The 20,992-nt window shown below is 38.4% G+C and overlaps 2 protein-coding genes across 2 annotated transcripts; both read left to right on the top strand.

Annotated features, from left to right (window-relative positions):
* Positions 3,875 to 7,330, top strand: LOC109716203 (putative cytochrome c oxidase subunit 5b-like). Its single transcript, XM_020241534.1, has 6 exons — positions 3,875 to 4,165; positions 4,252 to 4,337; positions 4,472 to 4,522; positions 6,495 to 6,561; positions 6,778 to 6,857; positions 6,984 to 7,330. Exons 1-6 carry the CDS (start codon positions 4,036 to 4,038, stop codon positions 7,050 to 7,052), a joined length of 483 nt encoding a protein of 160 aa, XP_020097123.1. The 5' UTR covers positions 3,875 to 4,035; the 3' UTR covers positions 7,053 to 7,330.
* Positions 10,267 to 19,686, top strand: LOC109716589. Its single transcript, XM_020242120.1, has 3 exons — positions 10,267 to 12,003; positions 16,337 to 16,391; positions 17,865 to 19,686. The coding sequence occupies exons 1-3, from the start codon at positions 10,484 to 10,486 to the stop codon at positions 19,497 to 19,499; spliced, it is 3,210 nt and encodes a 1,069-aa protein (XP_020097709.1). The 5' UTR covers positions 10,267 to 10,483; the 3' UTR covers positions 19,500 to 19,686.

Here is a 20,992-nt window from a genome sequence, read left to right as displayed (position 1 = left end):
CCAATTTAACTTATTGAATAAATTTTATGACATTTGTGAAGTCTTTATTTCAAAAATTAAATTTTTTTTAGAGAAAGATCGTAAGCTACCAATTTCGTTCAACAATATTTTCTTTCTTACTATTAATACTTAGAACTACTTATCTCTAAATAAACAAAATTTTTAAATTTAACCGATTATTCCTAGCGCCAGTGGCAAAGGATTCCATGGTTAGTAGCTGAGGTCTCAAATTCGAATTCTAATTGATTCATATTTCTATCTAAGTTTATTTCTAAATGAAATAAACTCTAGATATCAGAGATTATAACAATCGGATTAGATTTTAATTGTCAAATAATAAGCTCCTATGCAGGACATATTGAATACACACGGTGCAGACAAAGATTGCGCTCAACTTGGTGGTCACGTTTTGCTTGTTGGGAATTACTTGTTTAGGCAGGCTTGAAGATGTCTGGGAGAGAGTTTCGTGGGCTGCTTCTTTTCCTTGTGCTGCAGGAAATGTTGAATAATATATAGTTTAATTAAGTTAGCCAATTAACCTTCCTTCCCATAGTTTATTTTGGATAATGCCAAAGTGAAGATAGAACACCCAAAAAAAAAAACATACAAAAAAAAAAAAGTCCCGTGATTATATTAATACTCTTCTTTATACAATTAAATAAACCTTGAAACAAATAAAAAGATCAGTCAGTTGCTTAAGTCCTCGCGGTTGGCCTAAATAAGTTAGCTTCTTATCCTGTACGTGATGAAAGGCCAGATTCGATCAAATCACGTTCGAAATGGTGGAAGAATAGGTTGGGTCAAATCATGTTCAAAATGGTATAAGTGAAACTGATTGGATCGAATCATAATTAAAATTTATAAACATTATATTTATATATTTTAAATAAATTAAAAATTAATAATTAGCGGCAACGATCCCACACCCGTGCAGCAGTTGGACTGAAGCGCTGCTCTTTGGGTAGGTCAAACATACTATCCAAGAATATTATTTGACTCAGGGAGGATGCGGGGCCATGGAAGCACACCACGCACGAGCTCAGGATGCATGGAATATATATTGCTTGGAGTACTCTAATGACTCGTGGGCTGTGTTCCAATCCATGCTGGGCGAATTAGAAGTGATCAGCTCTGACCCAAGAATACATATATCCAGTCTAGCTAGCTGAAAGAGGTTGTCAAAGGATCGAGTTCGGTGGCCTCCCTCGATCTCGCCCTCATCACAATCGAACGGGGCCATGTCCATGCTCCACCAAGGAAGACTCCTGGAGCATAGCAACATGCGCGCCGCTCTAGCTGGTCTCTGAAAATTTTGTAGCCTAAAATTCCAGGTAGGTACTAATTATAATGATCCCCTAATTGTTTTCTCTTCTCAAATTTAGCTTTGGTAGTCGAAAGATGATAGAATGATCCTTATTTTTCCCTTGTGGCCCGAAGGTAGTAACATGATCAGAAGAGAAGAATTGATAGAACGACGGATCGGATTGGGGCTTGATTAGTGAGAGTGAGTTTGAAGACATAAACTTAGACGCAGCATGCATGCTAGTTAGAGATCACTAGCATAGCAGATTTATATCCCGTGCATATATAGTCCTTGCGAAAGAGTGGTTAAATTGCACGACTTGATGTGCTAAGAGACCTATAGCTACATAATGGAAGAGATGAAGGCAATAAGTAGAAGGTGCGAGCCGGCGCTCGGCTAAATGAAGTTCCGGTTGAGATGGAAAAATGGAGAGACTCACAGAGACTATCTTTACTGCATAGGAGAATTCAACTACGTACGTACCCCATAAGCTAGCACATGAATTGTCCAAACCTCAAACCAGATTTCTTCACCAGATTCCAGAAGGGTTTCTTTCAGAATATGAGTGCATTGACTTACTTGGATATCTATCATATATATACTGGCATCCGGGAACTATGTACCAGATGATGTAGGCTTACTAGCTAGGGGAGCTCCAGTACTATCTCAATCTACGCCATACTTCCAAAAAATCCTTACTCTTGGAAATGGCTAACCTAGCAATAAAGCTCCGGTTCTTACTTCTTGATCACACACAATTGCCACACACAATGCCCGGAGAGGTGATGACAAAGCTAGAAATGTTAAGTGTGGTGAACTTACAATGGATCGCACGTTGCCACGTCAACCGGGAGGATTAAGGTCATAATAATGGAGCAGTTGTTGGAGATTTGGAGACTGTACAAGATGGCTTGAAAGCTCTTAGCTGGACAATTAGAGCACTCTCAGTCCATCAACGCCTTTCCAAGTTCACCCACGTCCGTTCACGGAGGCATTGGGTTTTAGGAGCAAACTTGACAAAAGTAGGAAGGTCTCAAGTGTCTCTCTCTTCATACCTGCTTGAAAGCCATTGCAGACTAATTAAAGGCCTTAATTAATTGTGGCAATTTAGAAGTATTTATTATCGAGGGGAACTAGTCTCTTCCACAATTGCAAACGCTTGAACTATATAAGTAGCCTTAAACAGTTAAATTAAGGATCGAGATAGTTTGGAGAGAAGCTAGCCGTGCCATCAGAGTTCCTACTAATATAAACCTTTGCAAACTGAGAAGTGCGCGCAGCTCCCTTGCCGCTTGAATATGTTGATTTTATGGACTGCTATGGATCGGAGCAAGTAGTTGATGATGAGAAGGATCGTAATGGGGAAGAAGCAACAAGGGTTCTCGGTTTTTTGTAACCTTCGAAAGCTGGTCTTGTATGTATGACAACTACCAAGGTTGAAGAGTATTTGCAGCTGTACATGCATACACTTTCCTTTCTTTGGAATTTGTTAGAGTGATGGGATGCCCGGAGCTGAGAAAACTTCCATTTCAATTAATCGTCTGCGATTCCTAAGAAGATACATGCATGAGATTCGAGGGGTGGACAAACGGCAAAATGGTCTTCAGTACTGGGAGGATGATAACACCAAGTGTTTTCTCTTTCCTTATCTCAACATGCGCCTATTTGACTAATGGGATATATATATATATATATATATATATATATATATATATATATTAACTCCTAAATAGCAGTAAAAATTTTCTTGTCTTCTTCAATTAATGGTGTTTTGCCATCAAGAAACAAGAAGGGGAGTGCATGGTAATGTTTTTCTTGCTTGTCTTTATTTATATAAATCTGCAAATTGGATGAACATAGCGCAAATGATCTTGTGAGGAGCTGTAATTAATTGTAGATTCGTGGCTAATAATAAATTAATTAATTGGTCATTCAAATTGCTTTCTTGTTTCACATACAAAAATTGCATGTTTTCCTTTTTCCGTCCTTAATTATGCTTGTCTTCTGTACATCCAACATTCCTTTGATAGCATTCTAATTTGATATTTTTGTAGTTTATCATTAACTGATTGCTAATTTGCAACAATCAGTACATTCTACACTTGGTCTCCCTGCAGCGGGTGCCCGCATCCGGTGTGGGTTCGCGTTTTGGTTCAAAGCATCTCTTCCTTCCACAATTATAGTCTGAAGCCGGCCCACTGTGGACCGGTCTCCTAAAACTCCGACTCAAAATTTTAAACTGAAAATTAATAGAGTTGATCTCAACCTTCCACATGTGAAAAAAAATATGAGATAAATATGATTTTTTCAGAATCAATTGCGCATATAATTAAAAATAATGTTTTAAAAAAGAAAGTATCGAGCACCTTTTTTCTAAAAAAAAGGAATTATTAAAACTGTTGAATTTTCAAGCTAGTTAATATCTACAGTGTAGATTTTCACAACTGTTGACTCTTACTTAAATTTAAATTTTTAAATATTTCTCAGAATTATTATTAGGGCCCGGTTTTTAGTTGACCCGGTGCGCCATGCCCAGCCAACAAATTTGTTCCCTTCCGCACAAAAAGCGCTTTTTCCCTTCCGTGTGGCATTTCGGGGTACACGCGCGCACGCTCCTCCGATGCGACGGAGAGCCGCCTATAAACAAACTCTCACGGGGTTCGGGATCTAGAAGCTGCTGTTGTGCGCCGTTGCCGAAAACAATTAGAAACCGCGGAGAGGAAACGGCAACGATGTGGAGGAGGGTGAGTACTCAGCTTCGACCGCTTCTCCCATGGCGATCTCGCCTCAACACGGGGGCCTCCTCCGCGCCCCGCTCCTCGCCGTTGCAGAGGACGGCTCCGCTCTTCTTCTCCACTCTCGGTACTCTCCCCTCCCCATGTTCTCCTCGCCCTTCCTAGGGTTTCGATTCGGATTTAGGGTTCCGATTGCGTCAATTCGGTTTACAGATAGTGCGACGCCGAAGAAGAGAGTGGAGGACGTGATGCCGATCGCGACGGGGCTCGAGCGGGAGGAGATCGAGGCCGAGCTCCAGGTACTTGGTTTTCTCCTCCTCTATTTTGCTAAGATCTTTCAATTTAGTATTTGGTGTTATGTTTTGGTTTCGGATAAAGTTGGTTTTGGGGGGTGATAATAATGTTGCTATCATCTTTTATTGTATGGATTTAGGGGAGGAAGCGGTTTGATATGGACGCTCCGGTCGGCCCATTCGGCTCGAAGGTTAGCACGCGCTACTAATATTTTTCAGTTGAACCTTGTTTATCCTTAGGATTTGGAATGTTTATTTGGATCAGTAGCCATCTGGAGTATCTAAATTTGCTATATGTGTTTGGATATCAATCGTTTGTACTGCACTTTTTCTAATGCTCACTAGGTGTTGAGGTATTTGCATGACTGTAGAGGAGGCACTTCTTTTCGCTTAAAATTGCTTGTTTGTTCGCTGTCGTCATTTCCCTGAATCAGATTAGATATATGATAGGTGTTCTTGGGAAGAAATGATGGAACATTGTTGGTTTCCGTGCTGGGTAATGGATAGAGCAGATCATGATTTTATACTTTGGTGTTTCCCTTTTGTCCGAATATCTGCAATGTACCTAATTTTGTTTTGATGTCTGTATGAAGAGAGGGCCTTACTCATTCTAAAGGAATTAGAGGGTCATCATTTAGAAATATGAGAGGCATCACTCTTCTTTTCTCCCCTTTAATGAAAAAAAAAAAAAAAGAACTTGTGACGATGAAACATCCATTTCAAGTTGAGTTTAAAGACTTTTAAAAAGATTTTCTCTATGTTTGAGATTTATTCTGTTGGAATTTCGATAAATATCAAGCTTGAATATAGGCAAATATCTCTTCTCAGTCTTACAAACCAAATGAGAAGAAACTAATCAATTGGGAATTAAGCATGATCGGGGGAATGTTATCTTCTTTTCTTATGGATGGTACATGTGACTTAGATCAGTTACATAAGCTGATTTTTCTGTGTGCTTGTGTGCTTTTTCGGGCAAGTGCTGATTCTATCTCTCTATAAAGGTGTATCTGAAAGTTAGCTTGAACACTATGCTTGGTGTGTGTTATCCATGTGGAGTCTATACTTGAGTGTTCAATACTGTTCTTTCAGAATCAAAATATCAGGCAAGGTTAAAATGGCGCTGTTAAATGCCCTTCAGCTCATAATACCATTATTGCTTACGCTATTTGGCAGTGTTAGCTGATTTTGCAAATTATGTGTTTGGTGATTTGTCAAGTGTCGACCTCTTGGATGATCTGTCTTTTTGTGATTCTGTGTGATGAAAATTTTGGTTTAGGCACTTCGAAAGTTTCGTATCTAGGATTGAATATTGGTTATTAATGGATTGGATATTGGTTATTAATGCAACCTGGCTACTTCATCCAAATTTTTTTTTTTTAAATTTCTTTTTTGTTTGTGTTTTTTTTTTGGGATATGAAACTTGTCTTTCTAGCTTTAGTGCATATCCTTTTCTAAAGAATGGTATTTGAAGCTTTGCTGAACATTCTAGATTGAGGCACATCTTATTCATATTCAAATCATCCATATATTTTAATAATAACTGAAACAGATGATAACAATTGCTACACCTTCTATTTGTCAACTTTCTTATTTGAGCCTTCTACTTGAGTCATCAAGCTACTTTTGGAACATAAACTATCCCTCATATGAAGTTGAGCATCCTCATGCACTTTCAAATTATTGTCTATTGCTTATGTTCTCTATTTGATGACATGTTTGGTCTTCTGATGAATGTGGTATCATCTTTCCTTTCGATTATCGAAGTTTGCGTGTCATTGTTTGCATATAGCTTAACTCATTTTGCGTTTTTGAAGCTGCTGAACTTTCCTTAATACTATCTTATAGCTCTTTTTATATATTCTTTCTGTGAAGCTATAGGTTTCTGTATTGACAACTATCAGTAATATATATCTATCTGTATCTGTATGCTAAGATATGGATATACCAATATGCACATTAAAATGATAGTAGTACAAACTATCAGATATTGAAAATCCCATGTTTGAGTGGGCGTTCACTGAACGCCCACTCATATAAATTATTATCATTTGCTAATCTGCATGATTAACTTATATTGCAAATCCCTTATTTGCAGCATATTGTTTTTGATTTAGCAGATATTGAACCTTTTATGTTAACATGGAAGCTGCTTCTTATTTGTAGGAAGCACCTGCTGTCATTCAGTCCTACTACGATAAAAGGATAGTTGGTTGCCCCGGTGGTGAAGGCGGTAGGTGCAATAGCTATGTTGTATTACTGTACTGGTTATGACTTTCACACAGTTCCTTCTTGTCTCCTAATCTCACCAATGTCACCTTTGACTAACCTTTGACTAAACGAAAGCATAATAGATGGTGGAAACAAAATGGTCTCATCTACTTTGATGAGACAAGTTTAATTCGAGTTCAGTAGACATTGTTACTAAACTTTTTTCATGTAAGTGCAGAGGATGAACATGATGTTGTATGGTTTTGGCTGGAGAGAGGAAAGCCACATGAATGCCCTGTTTGCTCACAGTATTTTGTGGTAAGCAATTGTGATAATCTGAATCCTTTGTGCAGGATCTTGATACAAAATTAGATGGTGAAATCAGACACTATTCTGTCCAGTAATTTCTGATTTACCAAGTAAGATTTCTCTGCATTTCTACAGCTTGAGGTGATAGGTGCAGGTGGGCCTCCTGATGGCCACGGTGAAGATGACGACCATCATCATCATTAAGATTTAGAAATTTATGCAGGTAAGTATATGAATGGTGAGAGGGAGCGTCCCTCGGATACTCTTTAGCTTCGGATTACTTGTCTGCTCCATCTGTTGAATTTTGTTATCTGAGTGGATGGTGTTTTTGTTTCTTGCTTACATGCCATAAGGCACCTCTTTAATTTTGGGTTCTTCCAACTGTTCGAATGAATCGGTTAATAATTCGTAACCTCAGTAAACATTGTATTCTTTCTACTTTCAAATCATAATGAGGTAGGTTTGCGTGGTGTTGTGATTAAGTTACAGTTGTAACTGATGCATGAATCACCTTACATTTGTGTGCCGCACTGATGCAGTGAGGCGAGCAGGGCCTCCAGTCTGGTTCTAACATTTGTGTTCCAGAGACGAGAGGTAATGCGAGAGGCACTGCCCTGACATGATTATTGAGTGAAATTAATTCATTCTATGTAGAGAGTAAAATTTTGAAAAACTTGTTACCTGTTTAAAAAGCTCTGTTGCTTTCCCTCGAAATAAAAGTCGAATTTAAGTTATAATGTCCTTCAGGGAAGGGCGGGTCTTAATTTGGGCTAATCAGCAGCGTTGATGAGCGCAGCAGCAACATGTGACTCGTCGGGGGGAAGCAAATGTGCTCATCCCGTTGTTGCTGCTGCGCCCTTCACCCTGCAAAACTCACCGCTCGTCCTCACCCCTCTCGATCGCCGCATCCTGGGATGTGCGGCCCGCCAACTACTTGGAATCCATGGCATTGGCGGTTGGTTGGCATCGTACCGGAGCTCCCAGCACCTTATCGTGAGGCCAGGTTTCTTCGATATTCACCAATTTTATATATATATANTATATATATATATATATATATATATATATATATATATATATATATATTGAGTTAGATCAAATGTGTACAATATAGATAACTAAGACCTGCTGTTGCGAGTTTTACGGCTAATTGCTATTCCCCAACTGCTTACCAGCACATTACGCGAATTTCTGTAGTTTTTTACAGCACGTCATATAGAGATTAGAGACGAGCTGAATAACTTTGTTTTTCCCTCTTCCTTTAGAAAAGTGATAGTATGTTTCCGCTGATTACATCACAACTCCTTCAATAAGCAACTCCTATGGCAAGGAGACGCCTTATTAGATACAGGACCATAACTCCATCTATTTTATTTTATTTTATTTTATTTTATTTCCGGTACGAAACAATGATTTTTGATTCAAGGTGGGTGGTGTGCAACGACAAACGCAAGGTTACGTAAGGAGGACCCGAACAAATTGAGAGGTGGTCCTTATTTTAATTTGTTGGAGTCTTTGGGTTGAAAGGATCAGTTCAATGTTTCCACAAAAATCTCTAATAATAGATCAAGTTTTAACAACACTAACATACAGTTGGGATGGATAGAGCGAGAAAGAAACCGTTAGCAGAGTTGGATTTAATGGAATATAATTGGTCGCAATTACTTGTAGAGTTTTTTTGAGAAATAGGTAGCTTGCTACCTGATTCATTCATTAAGCAAAATGAACTAGGCTTAGAGTTGTAGTTAAGAGACGATTTGTGTTTTTCTTCTTCCTTTTTGGCTTTTTGTTTTTGTTTTTTGTTTTTTTTACTTTTCTATCTTCTTTGCATTTTTGTTGCCTTATTCAAATGTTTTGTTCCATTTTTTTATTTTATTTTATTTTATTTTTTTTGTTGCTTTGGTGTGCGCCACAACCCACCCCCAATGAAGCAAGTTTAAGGGCTCTACGCCTCTACCTCTTCCTTTTCACGAAAATAAAAAAAAAAAAAATTGTGATGGATAAGAATTTTCCCAAAAGTATATTAAAAAGAAATAGTAATTAGATCTCTTCCTAGTTCTCCATAGGATAACCAATTCATTCTGCTTTTATTTTGTCGCTTCCGTGAATGACATTGTTGCTATTTTCTAACTATTATTTCCATGTGCTTCCATTTCAATGGCTGGATTTCTGATTTCCTTTTTATATTAGAAAAACTTCAAATATCACACTTTCTCACTTTAATATCCTGTGGTTTAAAATGTGTTAATTTAATGCCCTGTAATTTTATTTTTATTTTTTTTATTATCGTTTCCATTAATTTTTATTGCTAAAACTAAAAAGAGTACTAAAATAAATATTCGATAAACCTAGGTTGAATATCTGGAGTTTTTTGTATATAATTTAACGAAATATTAACAGAAAAGCTGACGAAAAGATAAAAATAAAACCACAGGACACTAACTTGATACACTTTAAACCATATGTTACTAAAGTGAGAAAGTGCGAAATCACATTGGTGGTTTTTGAAGTTTAACTTTTTATATTCAAGCAAGGTTTAAAGTATCGAGGCACGAGAGTATGTCGCTATTTATCTGGTACGGTACAGTATCGGTATGCTTTGGTATCGGTACGCTTTGGTGCTAACACATGATACGCTTCCGTGGTACACTTGCGTGCCGATAGATACGTACGATCTTCTACTGGCACGTTTTGACACGGAATTATTTTAATTTTTTTTAGTTTCAATAATCTCTTATAATATTATTTTAAAAGATTTAATCAAATAATTATGAATATTTTTAATAAATTTTTTTGTTTGATCATATTAAAATCTTTCTTTTATAAAATACAAAAAAACTTAAAATTATTTTAAAATTTTAGTTTAAAAAATATTTTTTGATTAATTTTGTTAAAAATTTATTAGATCTATTAAAAATAATTTAACAATAAATTATGTGGCAAATAAATTAAATAAATTTAAATAATAATTGATTTAATTTAGTTTTAAAATTTATCAATATTTTTAATTTTTTAACAAAAAAATAAAATTTTATAGTTAATGTGTCTCCAAATTTATTTATTGAGTTTGATTTTATTTTCTTATTAATTTGTCAAAAAATTTTAGGATGTGATAAATTTAAATAAAATAATTTATTATGTGGGTGTTTGTTTTCTACAATGATTCTCGGTTCTCGTCACTCTGACCTACGAAAGTTTCTATTTCCGTAACTTTCGTGTGCGGTGTAAGTTTGAAATGTCGTCGGTTCTCGGCGGCCTGTCCATCTCAGGTCGTACTGGCTGTGATTTGATATTAGGCATTAGAAAAGATCCAGGTCAAACTTGTTGTTCTTCAGCACTGCCGTTCGTGAGTTTTTTCGCCGTCTAGAAGCCAAAGACCTTATCTAATTTGGGCAGCTATCTTCTATGATCCCGTCATTTTCAGAAGAAGCCCAAGCTAGGACCTTAAGAACAGCTTTAACCTTTAAAATATCTTAGCTCAAAGATAAAAATAACCATCCTCAGCGGTAGGCGTGTCAAAATCTTGCTATCTCTTGAATTCCTTTCACACAGGCTGAGAAAGAGTATAGGGAGGGGGAGCACTTATTGCATCCCGCTGTCTTCTCCCCCCCCCCCCCCCCCAAGCCTCTGTGAAGATGAGGAACAAAAAAGTGAGGATACTCGCAATATCAACAATAGTCTTGCTCCTCTTCGTGACTCTAATTCTTTTCCTCAGTACTCGTGGCTCAAAAGCCTTCTTTCTCGTCGGCAGTTGCGACGCCACATTTATCTTCGTGATCCTCGTCTGGGCCTTCGTGCAGGACTTTTTGGTGCCCAGAGAATTCATAGGCTCCAGGGAAGTAAGTATCATCGCCTGGATAGCTGTAGTCCCCCTCCTTGCCTTGGTTGTTCTGTTATGCGTTCGTGTTAAATCCTCCATCATCTTCTACGTGACTTCCTCTTTAGATGTTGCCGCTTTTTTCCTATATGGCCTCACGGCAGCTATCCCAAGAATTATGGCGTGGCAAAGGAGAGACGCAGGGAATAGCGAGCTCGATTTAGAGGAGGAAAGACACCTTGGGTATAGCTTTCTCGGTGAGGTGGTCGGCTTGCCCAAACGAATCCCCTACAGAGAGCTGAAGGAAGCGACTAGAAACTTCCAAACTCCTATAGGGAGAGGCGGGTCCGGTTCGGTGTTCAAGGGGATCCTCGGCGACGGCTTGCCCGTTGCCGTGAAACGGATCGAGGGAGAATTACGTGGCGAGAGAGAGTTCCGGTCAGAAATCACGGCCATCTTGAGCGTACAGCATGTTAGCCTCGTGCGCATAGTCGGATACTGCATTATTCCGAGAAGCTATCGCTTCCTTGTGTACGAGTACTTTGAGAATGGCTCCTTGGACAATTGGATCTTTCCGAAGGCGGGAAGAGAGAACAATTGCCTGAATTGGGCGTTGAGATACCAAGTAGCTATAGATGTTGCAAAGGCCTTAGCTTACCTCCACCATCAGTGCCGACAAAGGATCTTGCACCTCGATGTGAAGCCAGAGAACATCCTCGTAGATGAGAATTTCCGAGCGCATGTTACGGACTTCGGCATATCGAGATTACTGGGTGTTGATGAAACGAGCGTGATTACAACCGTCAGAGGCACTAGAGGCTACTTAGCTCCCGAGTGGTTCTTAGGAGGAGGCATATGCGAGAAATCCGACGTTTATGGCTACGGAATGGTGCTATTTGAGCTCATGAGTGGGAGAAGGAACATAAATTTTATCGACGAAGGAGGCCACATTTCGCAGAGGAGATGGTCGTATTTCCCCAAGAACGCGAGTGAGAAGATGAAGGGAGGGAATTTGATGGAGTTGGTGGATCAGAGATTGATCGGAAGTGGAGATGTTAAAGAGGAGGAGGTGAAGACTTTGGTTTACGTGGCCTTTTGGTGCATACAAGAGAAACCCGAGCTTAGGCCGAGTATGGAGATGGTAGCTAACATGCTACAAGGCTACGTAACAGTGGGCATGCCTCCAGACACTAAGATATTCCTAGCAGAATCCCCCGCGCCCACTTACTTGGAGCTTAGCTCCGGTTCAACTATGGCTGGTAGTACTACTTCGGATGGAACTGAACTGCCTCCCATATCGATGTCCTCATCTTCTGCATCTAATCAGCTCGGTAGGTAGTGTTTTTATTTTGATATGGTGATGATAGAGTGATCTGCACTATGGTTGTTTCCAGCTCTTCAGGTTCTCCAACTTGATCTTATTCATTTTTGCTGTTCTCTATATATGTTTATTTTATATACGTCAGTCCTGATTTGGACTGGTTAATTAAGGATTCCTTCTGCGACAATTCTGCTTGTTTCATATTCAGACAAATCTTTTTCTCGTGGGATTCCTAAATATTATACATATTTGTATGAAAAAAAAAAGGTTTAATGGGATGTTAGGACTCTGATGCTGTAAATTCAAGACCCTGAATAGTAGAAATTTTGTTGGTCTGGCACTGCTAATTGATAGTCATCAGCATATGATTTTGATTTTGTGCAAACTAATCTAATCTCCTCGTACAAACTAGTTTTCCGGTTTTTTTTTCATACAAATTTTTGGTTTGGGGGAGGCTTTGTTTTTGTGTATTAGGACTATCATATTGGTGTTACTAATTGAGGCTTGTAAGTAATCTATTCATATCCGGCCTTCAAATGTCAGAGATTTGGAATGGAGAAATTAAGGTTCTTGTGCACATGAAATTCCTGCTTTAAGAGGCCCTCTTGTCACACCCACTTAGCCTGCTCCTCCTGTATCTACTTTAGCTTGCCCACTACTCTCTGTCACTGGATGCTATTCACAGGCCTTCACGATTATCATTATGTGAACAAAGCATGAGAAAGAAAGTTCTTGTTTCTTCCCTAGTCCAAAACATTTATTATCATTCAATTATGTTCTGCAAATTGTTGTTGTTTTCTGTCGATATATTGCTAGGCAAATATGCTCCTGAACAATACAATGTGTATATGTTGCATTGGAATAGAGAATAACGCCTACTGATAGAGTATATGCTCTTTTAAGGAGGACAACATGAACAAAAGAGAAAGCCTAGCGTGTTGTGATTTTCACCAAATTCTCATTCTGTTGCGTAGCGTGGGCTGAAGAAGAATGTTTCGGGTTTTTTTTTTTTTTGTGAATAAGTACATGCAGTTCTTTGGTTAGAAAACTATAATCTTCGACGAAAGATGTGGAGGTTAAACTGAAAAAACATTGCATGATAAGTTCTATGCTACGGATAGAAGAGATGATAAAAGAATATTTGCAACGAGAGAGTAATCAATCATCTGGTTAGTACCATTGCTGTGTATTCTTACTACTATGCTATGGTAACTAAATAAATAAATTTTGCCTTTTGAGTTATGTTGCTACTAGAGTACAATCGAACTGGGCTTATCCAACGATGTCAACAAGCCTTATTTCTTCGTTTCTTTTAGTGATTTCTTTGATTATCCTTTAACATCAACCCTGCATAATTAACAGAGCATGCGTATAGCACAGTTGACCTAAATATTTTAGAGACTTAATAATTATGAGCTAGCATATCAATTGTAACTAGTGAAATTGACTAATGGTTTAATAGTCGATCTTTGAGTTTTCAAGTTCGAAGTCTAATACTTTCATATTTTTAACTAAATTTATTTTTTAAGAAATAAACGAAACAAATACCCTACTACCTTTCTCTCTCCCTGTATATTATATATACAAACTGGCATGATAAAATGGAATTTACAATGTGTCTGACATTACATGATCTCATCAACTGTATCAATTTTTTTTCTTTTGTATATGGAGGAGAGTTGTAAAAGAGATCTTTTGTGCCAATTCTTTCATCAAAATAGAAAACACACACGTTTTTTTTTTTTTTTTTTTTGATAAAAAGATAGTAGACTATTCTTTTCGTTTATTTTGTTTTTAAAATAAACTTAACTAGAAATGTGCAGCGACCAAGCTTCGAATCTAGAACTTCGGATATCAACTATTAAATTCATTGCCACCTGCGTTAGGAACGGTCATTAACACACATGTTATTCACTTTTATCTATGCTTTTATCTTAGCTCATTTACTTTAAATATCTCTTCAGCAGTTTTGGTACAGCCATTTATCTTCACGACAACTTTAGGACCTTCTTGAATTAATATTTTAAGAGAAGATTAATGATAAAAAATTTGTGTTATACTAGTAATAAGATAACTGAGGACTCTTCAAAAACAAATACTCTAAAGACTTCCATACGTATGATCTTCTGGACCCTTGATATGACAAAAAAAATTAGAGCAGTATACAATTGATTTAGACTCGTCACAAGTTTGACAGCTAGACCAAACAACTCTTGACTTCTAGTGTGCCTTCTCTTAGTAGATCTCTATTTGATTTTGCTTCTATAATAAATAATTAATAATATCAATCGCACCTAATGCAATTGACTAAAAATTTAGTGATTGATATTTTTTTATTTCTAACTAAATTTCAGGAAAAAAAAAAAAAACCCTCAACTAAGAGCTATCGAATGTCGAAATTTTTACAAACTAGTAGGCGTGTAATATGGGCCATGGGCCGTGCCGGGCGGGCACAGTCCACCACATCCACCCGTGCCGAATCAGGCCAGAGTTCAACCTGTCCCGGCCTGAAAAAATCCGGTCCGTACAGTACCAGGCCTAACTTCATGGATGCCCGGCCCATCAGGGCCCTCGGGCCTAGATGGCACGGGCCGGGCTGGGCCGGACTCCGTGCCGGCCCTTACATTTTTAAAATTTATTTAAAATATTTAAAAATTTTAAAAAATAAAATGATTCTTTTTAGCCTAATATGTTAGATAAAAAATAAAATTTCTTAATATATTTATAAAGTAATAAAATTTTAAAAATAATTTTAAATTTTATAAAATTATGAATTTTTTTTAAAAAAAAAAATTTAAAAGATGAGCCCACCTCCCAATAAGTCTTTCTCTACATTTGGAGTTGGGGAGCCAACCCAAAATTTTAAACTTTTTCCAAAAAATGAGCTTACCTCCCCAAGTCCTAAGGCCCCCATTCCCCAACTACCCAAAGGCCCGCAGGGCTGGGCCGTGCTGGCCCGGCAGGCACGGACCATTCGGGCCGTACAGTGCCAGGCCACGAGCCGAGCACCTGGTCCGGCACGGCCTAGGCCAATAACGCAGGGCCGAGCCTAGCACGGCCCGAAGAGCTGGGCCGGGCCGGCCCGACCTGGATGCAATAGTAGTCGTGCCGGGCCACGGCCTGGCCCGTTGTACATCCCTATTGACAGGCCCATCCGTTGTTGGTTGTCACTGCTACTCGACCTCTGTCGTCCCTTCACCCTGCAAAACTCAGCGCTCATCCTCACCTCTATCGATCGTCGCATCCTGGGATGTGCGGCCCACCAGCTACCTGGAATCCATGGCATTGACGGTTGGTTGTGGCATCGTACCAGAGCTCCCAGCACCTTACCGTGAGGCCAGGTTTCTTCCATATATTACCAAATTTATATATATATATATAAATAAATTGAGTTAAGATCAAATGTGTACAATATGGATAACTAAGACCTGCTGTTGCAAGTTTTACGGCTAATTACTATTCCCCGACTGCTTACCAGCACATTACGCGAATTTCTGTAGTTTCTTACAGCACGTCATATAGAGATTAGAGACAAGAGCTGAATAACTTTGTTTTTCCCCCCCTTCCTTTAGAAAAGTGATAGTATGTTTCCGCTGATTACATCACAACTCCTTCAGTAAGCAACTCCTATGGCAAGGAGACGCTTTATTATATACAGGACCATAACTCCATCTATTTTATTTTATTTCATTTTCCGTACGAAACAATGATTTTTGATTAATTCAAGGTGGGTGATGTGCGATGACAAACGCAAGGTTACGTTAGGAGGACCCGATCAAATTGAGAAGTGGTCCTTATTTTAATTTGTTGGAGTCTTTGGGTTGAAAGGATCAGTTCAATGTTTCCACAAAAATCTCTAATAATAGATCAAGTTTTAACCACACTAACATACAGTCGGGATGGGTGGAGCGAGAAGAAGAAACCGTTAGCAGAGTTGGATTTGATGAAATCTAATTGGTCACGATTACTTGTAGTTAAGAGACGATTTGTGCTTCTTCCTTCTCTTTTTTTATTTTTCTCTCTTCTTTGCGTTTTTGTTGCTTTATTCAAATATTTTGTTCCATTTTTTTTCATTCTTTTTTCCTTGCTTTGTTGAGCTCCCCATCTCCCACAGTTTCTACTTCTTCCATAGCTAACTAATGAAGCAAGTTTAAGGGCTCTACCTTCTCCTTTTCTCAAAAAGAAAAAAAAAAAGAAATTTGTGATGAATAAGAATTTTCCCAAAAGTATATTAAAAAGAAATAGTAATTAGATCTCTCCCTAGTTCTCTATGGGATAACCAATTTGTTGCTTCTCTGAATGACATTGTTGCTATTTTCTGACTATTATTTCTATATGTTTCCATCTCAGTAGCTGGTTTTCTGATTTCATACTATTTACATATTCAAGTGTTGTGAAAGTGATGGTAAGATAATGATGTTTGATTTTTTTTATATTCTTTTCACATCTAATCCATTTATTCCAGTTGAGAGGATTCTTTTTCTTATAAGTCAAAAGAGCATAAAGATATTTGTTTTGAACCGACACGAAATTTGAAATTATCTTCTTATCCTTAGATTTACTGGGTCTTTTCTCAACCTCGAGCTGATTCAATTTGCTCCAAATTGACATCCACTCGTTTAATATGTTATGATTATGATCAGCAGATGACTTTGTCATCTAAGCTGCATAAACTAATTTTGTTATGGGAATTCACTGAAACATATATTTTTTATCCGTTTGATGCAGTTGCTACAGTCAAAGAATTTCTCTAGCTGTGTAGCCTCGCATACAATATAAGATGAACTTACCCGCCAATAATTCAGGGGGCGTGTGGAATTATGTTACTATACAGCCCTAACCTAGCTTAGGCTTGAAAAGTTTTCACAGGTTTAAAAAAAGAGTATTAAACCAGTTGTTGTGTTGGCATTTTACAACATTAACGACTCTGCAATTGACAATGGAGGAAAGTAACTAAAGAACGCCATGAGGACACTCTCCTTATCTATAGACCAAATTGCATTGAGTCCAAGGTTTTGAAGGGTCTACTTGATTTTCTGCCTTTCTTTTTATGATCTGCACCCTTCAAATATTTGATTCACTCTTCTCGTTTTGATATTAAGTTGTCTGCTATCATGCACAGGTAAATATGGGCTATGAAGACAAGCTGTTACACATGTTAATACTACCTACCTTCCATATGATCTGCTAGAGTTCTTTCCAAAAAATTAAAAATGATATGCCAAATAGATGGTATTGAATATGTATTCATGCATATCTCATCAAAAAGAAAAGTTTGTACGTATATTAGTAAAATATATGCATATACTTACATCTTACTATACATAGCTATAGCTATAATATATACATATAATAGATATGAAAACAGAGTACAAAATAGTCACATAGAGACTGATGCCCTAATGTATTTCGCTACCAATAACCATATGTTGATAACAGATTCTTCAATTGGATTATTTTCCCAATACTCACATCATTTGTATTTCATAAAGGTATTCCTGTTTTTGAAACCAAGCTGTAGTGTGTAGAGAAAATTGGATGCATAGTGCAAGTACTTTGCAAATCTTCGTGAAGTGTTTCGTTAGTGCCATATCTGATAAACAGTACAAAGTATGCATAGACTATTGAAGTACTAATGCATCATAGGTGGCTGTGAGTTGATATTAGGCATAGAAATACCCCGGACAAACTTGTTGTTCTCCAGCATTGCCGTCTGTAAGGTTTTTTTTCACCGTCTAGAAGCAAAAGACCTTGGAGAGGTCGGGGAAAACCCAAATTGAAGCTATATTCTATTTCCTGTCATTTTTTAAAGCCCACGCTAGGTCCTTAAGAATAGCACCAAGCTTTTAAATATCTTGGCTGAAATATAAAATAACCATCCTCAGCGGCAGGCGTGTCAAAATCTTGCTATTTCTTGAATTTGTTAGGTCTATCAATCACACAGACTGACAAGAGTATAGGAGGAACACTTATTGCAGCCCCCTATCTTCCCTCATCCTCTGTGCAGATGAGGATACTCACAATATCAACATTAATCTTTCTCCTCTTCCTGACTCTAATTCTTTTCGTTAGTACTCCTGGTTCAAAAGGCTTCTTTCTTGTTGGCAGTTGCAACGCCACATTTATCTTTGTGATCCTCATCTGGGCCTTTGTGCAAGACTTTTTGGTGCCAAGAGAATTCATAGGCTCCAGGGAAGTAAATATCATCACCTGGATAACTGTAGTCCCCCTCCTTGCCTTGGTTGTTCTGTTATGCGTTCGTGTTAAATCCTCCATTATCTTCTACGTCACTTTTTCGTTAGATGTTGCAGCTTTTTTCCTGTATGGCCTCACGGCGACTATCCCAAGAATTATGGCATGGCAAAGGAGAGACGCAGGTAATAGCGAGCTGGATTTAGAGGAAGAAAGACACCTTGGATATAGCTTTTTCGGTGAGGTGGTGGGCTTGCCCAAACGAATTCCCTACAGAGAGCTGAAGGAAGCAACTAGAAACTTCCAAACTCCTATAGGGAGAGGCGGGTCCGGTTCGGTGTTCAAGGGGATCCTCGGCGACGGCTTGCCCGTTGCCGTGAAACGGATCGAGGGAGAATTACGTGGCGAGAGAGAGTTCCGGTCAGAAATCACGGCCATCTTGAGCGTACAGCATGTTAGCCTCGTGCGCATAGTCGGATACTGCATTATTCCGAGAAGCTATCGCTTCCTTGTGTACGAGTACTTTGAGAATGGCTCCTTGGACAATTGGATCTTTCCGAAGGCGGGAAGAGAAAACAATTGCCTGAATTGGGCGTTGAGATACCAAGTAGCTATAGATGTTGCAAAGGCCTTAGCTTACCTCCACCATCAGTGCCGACAAAGGATCTTGCACCTCGATGTGAAGCCAGAGAACATCCTCGTAGATGAGAATTTCCGAGCGCATGTTACGGACTTCGGCATATCGAGATTACTGGGTGTTGATGAAACGAGCGTGATTACAACCGTCAGAGGCACTAGAGGCTACTTAGCTCCCGAGTGGTTCTTAGGAGGAGGCATATGCGAGAAATCCGACGTTTATGGCTACGGAATGGTGCTATTTGAGCTCATGAGTGGGAGAAGGAACATAAATTTTATCGACGAAGGAGGCCACATTTCGCAGAGGAGATGGTCGTATTTCCCCAAGAACGCGAGTGAGAAGATGAAGGGAGGGAATTTGATGGAGTTGGTGGATCAGAGATTGATCGGAAGTGGAGATGTTAAAGAGGAGGAGGTGAAGACTTTGGTTTACGTGGCCTTTTGGTGCATACAAGAGAAACCCGAGCTTAGGCCGAGTATGGAGATGGTAGCTAACATGCTACAAGGCTACGTAACAGTGGGCATGCCTCCAGACACTAAGATATTCCTAGCAGAAACCCCCGCGCCCACCTACTTGGAGCATAGCTCCGGTTCAACTATGGCTGGTAGTACTACTTCGGATGGAACTGAACGGCCTCCCATATCGATGTCCTCATTTTCTGCATCTAATCAGCTCGGTAGGTAGTGTTTTTATTTTGATATGGTGATGATAGAGTAATCTGCACTATGGTTGTTTCCAGCTCTTCTGGTTGTCCAACATGATCTTATTAACTTTTGCTGTTCTCTATATGTTTATTTTATATATGTCAGTCCTGATTTTGACTGGTTAATTAAGGATTCCTTCTGCCATGATCATGCTTGTTTGCTATTCAGACAAATCTTTTTCTTGTGGGATTCCTAAAGATTATAAATAGTTGTATGAAAAAAAAAAATTGGGTTTAATTGGACGTTAGGACTCTGATGCTGTAAATTCAAGACCCTGAATAATAGAAATTTTGTTGGTCTTGCACTGCTAAATGATAGTCATCAGCGTATGCTTTTGTGCTAACTAATCTAATCTCCTCTTAGAAACTAGCTTCCTGGGTCTTTTTTTTTTTTTTTTTTTTGGTAAAATAGATCTGCTTGTTTGGCTGGGAAAGAGAGGACTTCTGACTCCGAGCCTACCGTAGCTGGAAACAAGTTTCAGTTATTGACCCCCAGCTAGGGCTGGCAAACGAGCGAGCCGGCTCGCGTTCGACTCGTGTTCGGCTCGATATTCGGCTCGCTCGAGCTCGACTCAAAATTAAATGAGCCAAGCTTGAACAAAATAAAAGGCTCGAAATTCATTTCAAGCCGAGCTTGAGTATTACTCGGCTCGTTCGAATTAGGCTCGAAAAGCTCGAAAGCTCGAAAAAATATATATATATATATATATATATATATATATATATATATATATATATACTATTTTATAATATAATATATTTTAATTAATAATAGGCTTTAATTTATTTGGCGCCATTATGTTGGCCCATAAAATAAACCCAACAAGTAAACCGTGTCAATTGAGCCCAACTCTAAATTACATAACACACTCTTTTTTTTTTCAAGCTTTCACTGTTGCATATAACCTAAAATATGATAACAATCAATTTTCAAATCCACTAATTTTTTTCCCTCTCTCTCTCTCTCTCTCTTCTCTCTCTCTCTCTCTCTGATCCTCACCCAGTCAGACAGTCACCCTAGCTCACATTTCTACAATATTTTTATTTTGAACTATTGAACATGTTGCAATCAAATATAAGGTAATGTTCTATAAAATTAAACTATTGATTATATAATGTCGATGAATTAATCGGCTCGTTAGAGCTCGAGCTCGCTCGACTCGAAATTAGCTTTGCTCGAGCTCGGCTCGAATTAATTTCAACCGAGCTTGACCTAGATTTAGGCTCGAAATTAATTCAGCGAATTTGAGCTACATAAGACTCGCTCGAGCTCGCTCGTTTTCACCCTACCCCAGCTGATGTTAAAGTTTTAAGCTAAGTTCTTATTATTTTTTTTTTTTTTTTTTTTTTTTTTTTGTCCAAATATCCATCCAGATTTTCTTACATTAACTGTTCCTCCCTTTTCACCTTACTTATTCATATTCTAACATGAGCACTAATGCCAAAGCGGATTATGTGCTCGTCCTTTTTGTCT

The sequence above is a fragment of the Ananas comosus genome, linkage group 10 (genome assembly GCF_001540865.1).
Source record: "Ananas comosus cultivar F153 linkage group 10, ASM154086v1, whole genome shotgun sequence".
Lineage (NCBI taxonomy): Eukaryota > Viridiplantae > Streptophyta > Magnoliopsida > Poales > Bromeliaceae > Ananas > Ananas comosus.
Note: the sequence above shows the minus strand (reverse complement) of the source record. Positions and strands in the feature narration are given on the sequence as shown.

What these genes read in the sequence shown, in the direction of transcription:
- LOC109716203 (XM_020241534.1), top strand. Translation starts at nt 4,036, where the DNA reads ATGTGGAGGAGGGTGAGTACTCAGCTTCGACCGCTTCTCCCATGGCGA. An exon ending in AGATCGAGGCCGAGCTCCAG is followed by an intron (nt 4,338 to 4,471) that starts GTACTTGGTTTT and finishes GTATGGATTTAG; the next exon opens with GGGAGGAAGCGGTTTGATAT. An exon ending in TTGCCCCGGTGGTGAAGGCG is followed by an intron (nt 6,562 to 6,777) that starts GTAGGTGCAATA and finishes ATGTAAGTGCAG; the next exon opens with AGGATGAACATGATGTTGTA.
- LOC109716589 (XM_020242120.1), top strand. Translation starts at nt 10,484, where the DNA reads ATGAGGAACAAAAAAGTGAGGATACTCGCAATATCAACAATAGTCTTG. An exon ending in TCTAATCAGCTCGGTAGGTA is followed by an intron (nt 12,004 to 16,336) that starts GTGTTTTTATTT and finishes TTTCCATCTCAG; the next exon opens with TAGCTGGTTTTCTGATTTCA. An exon ending in CAAGTGTTGTGAAAGTGATG is followed by an intron (nt 16,392 to 17,864) that starts GTAAGATAATGA and finishes ATAAAATAACCA; the next exon opens with TCCTCAGCGGCAGGCGTGTC.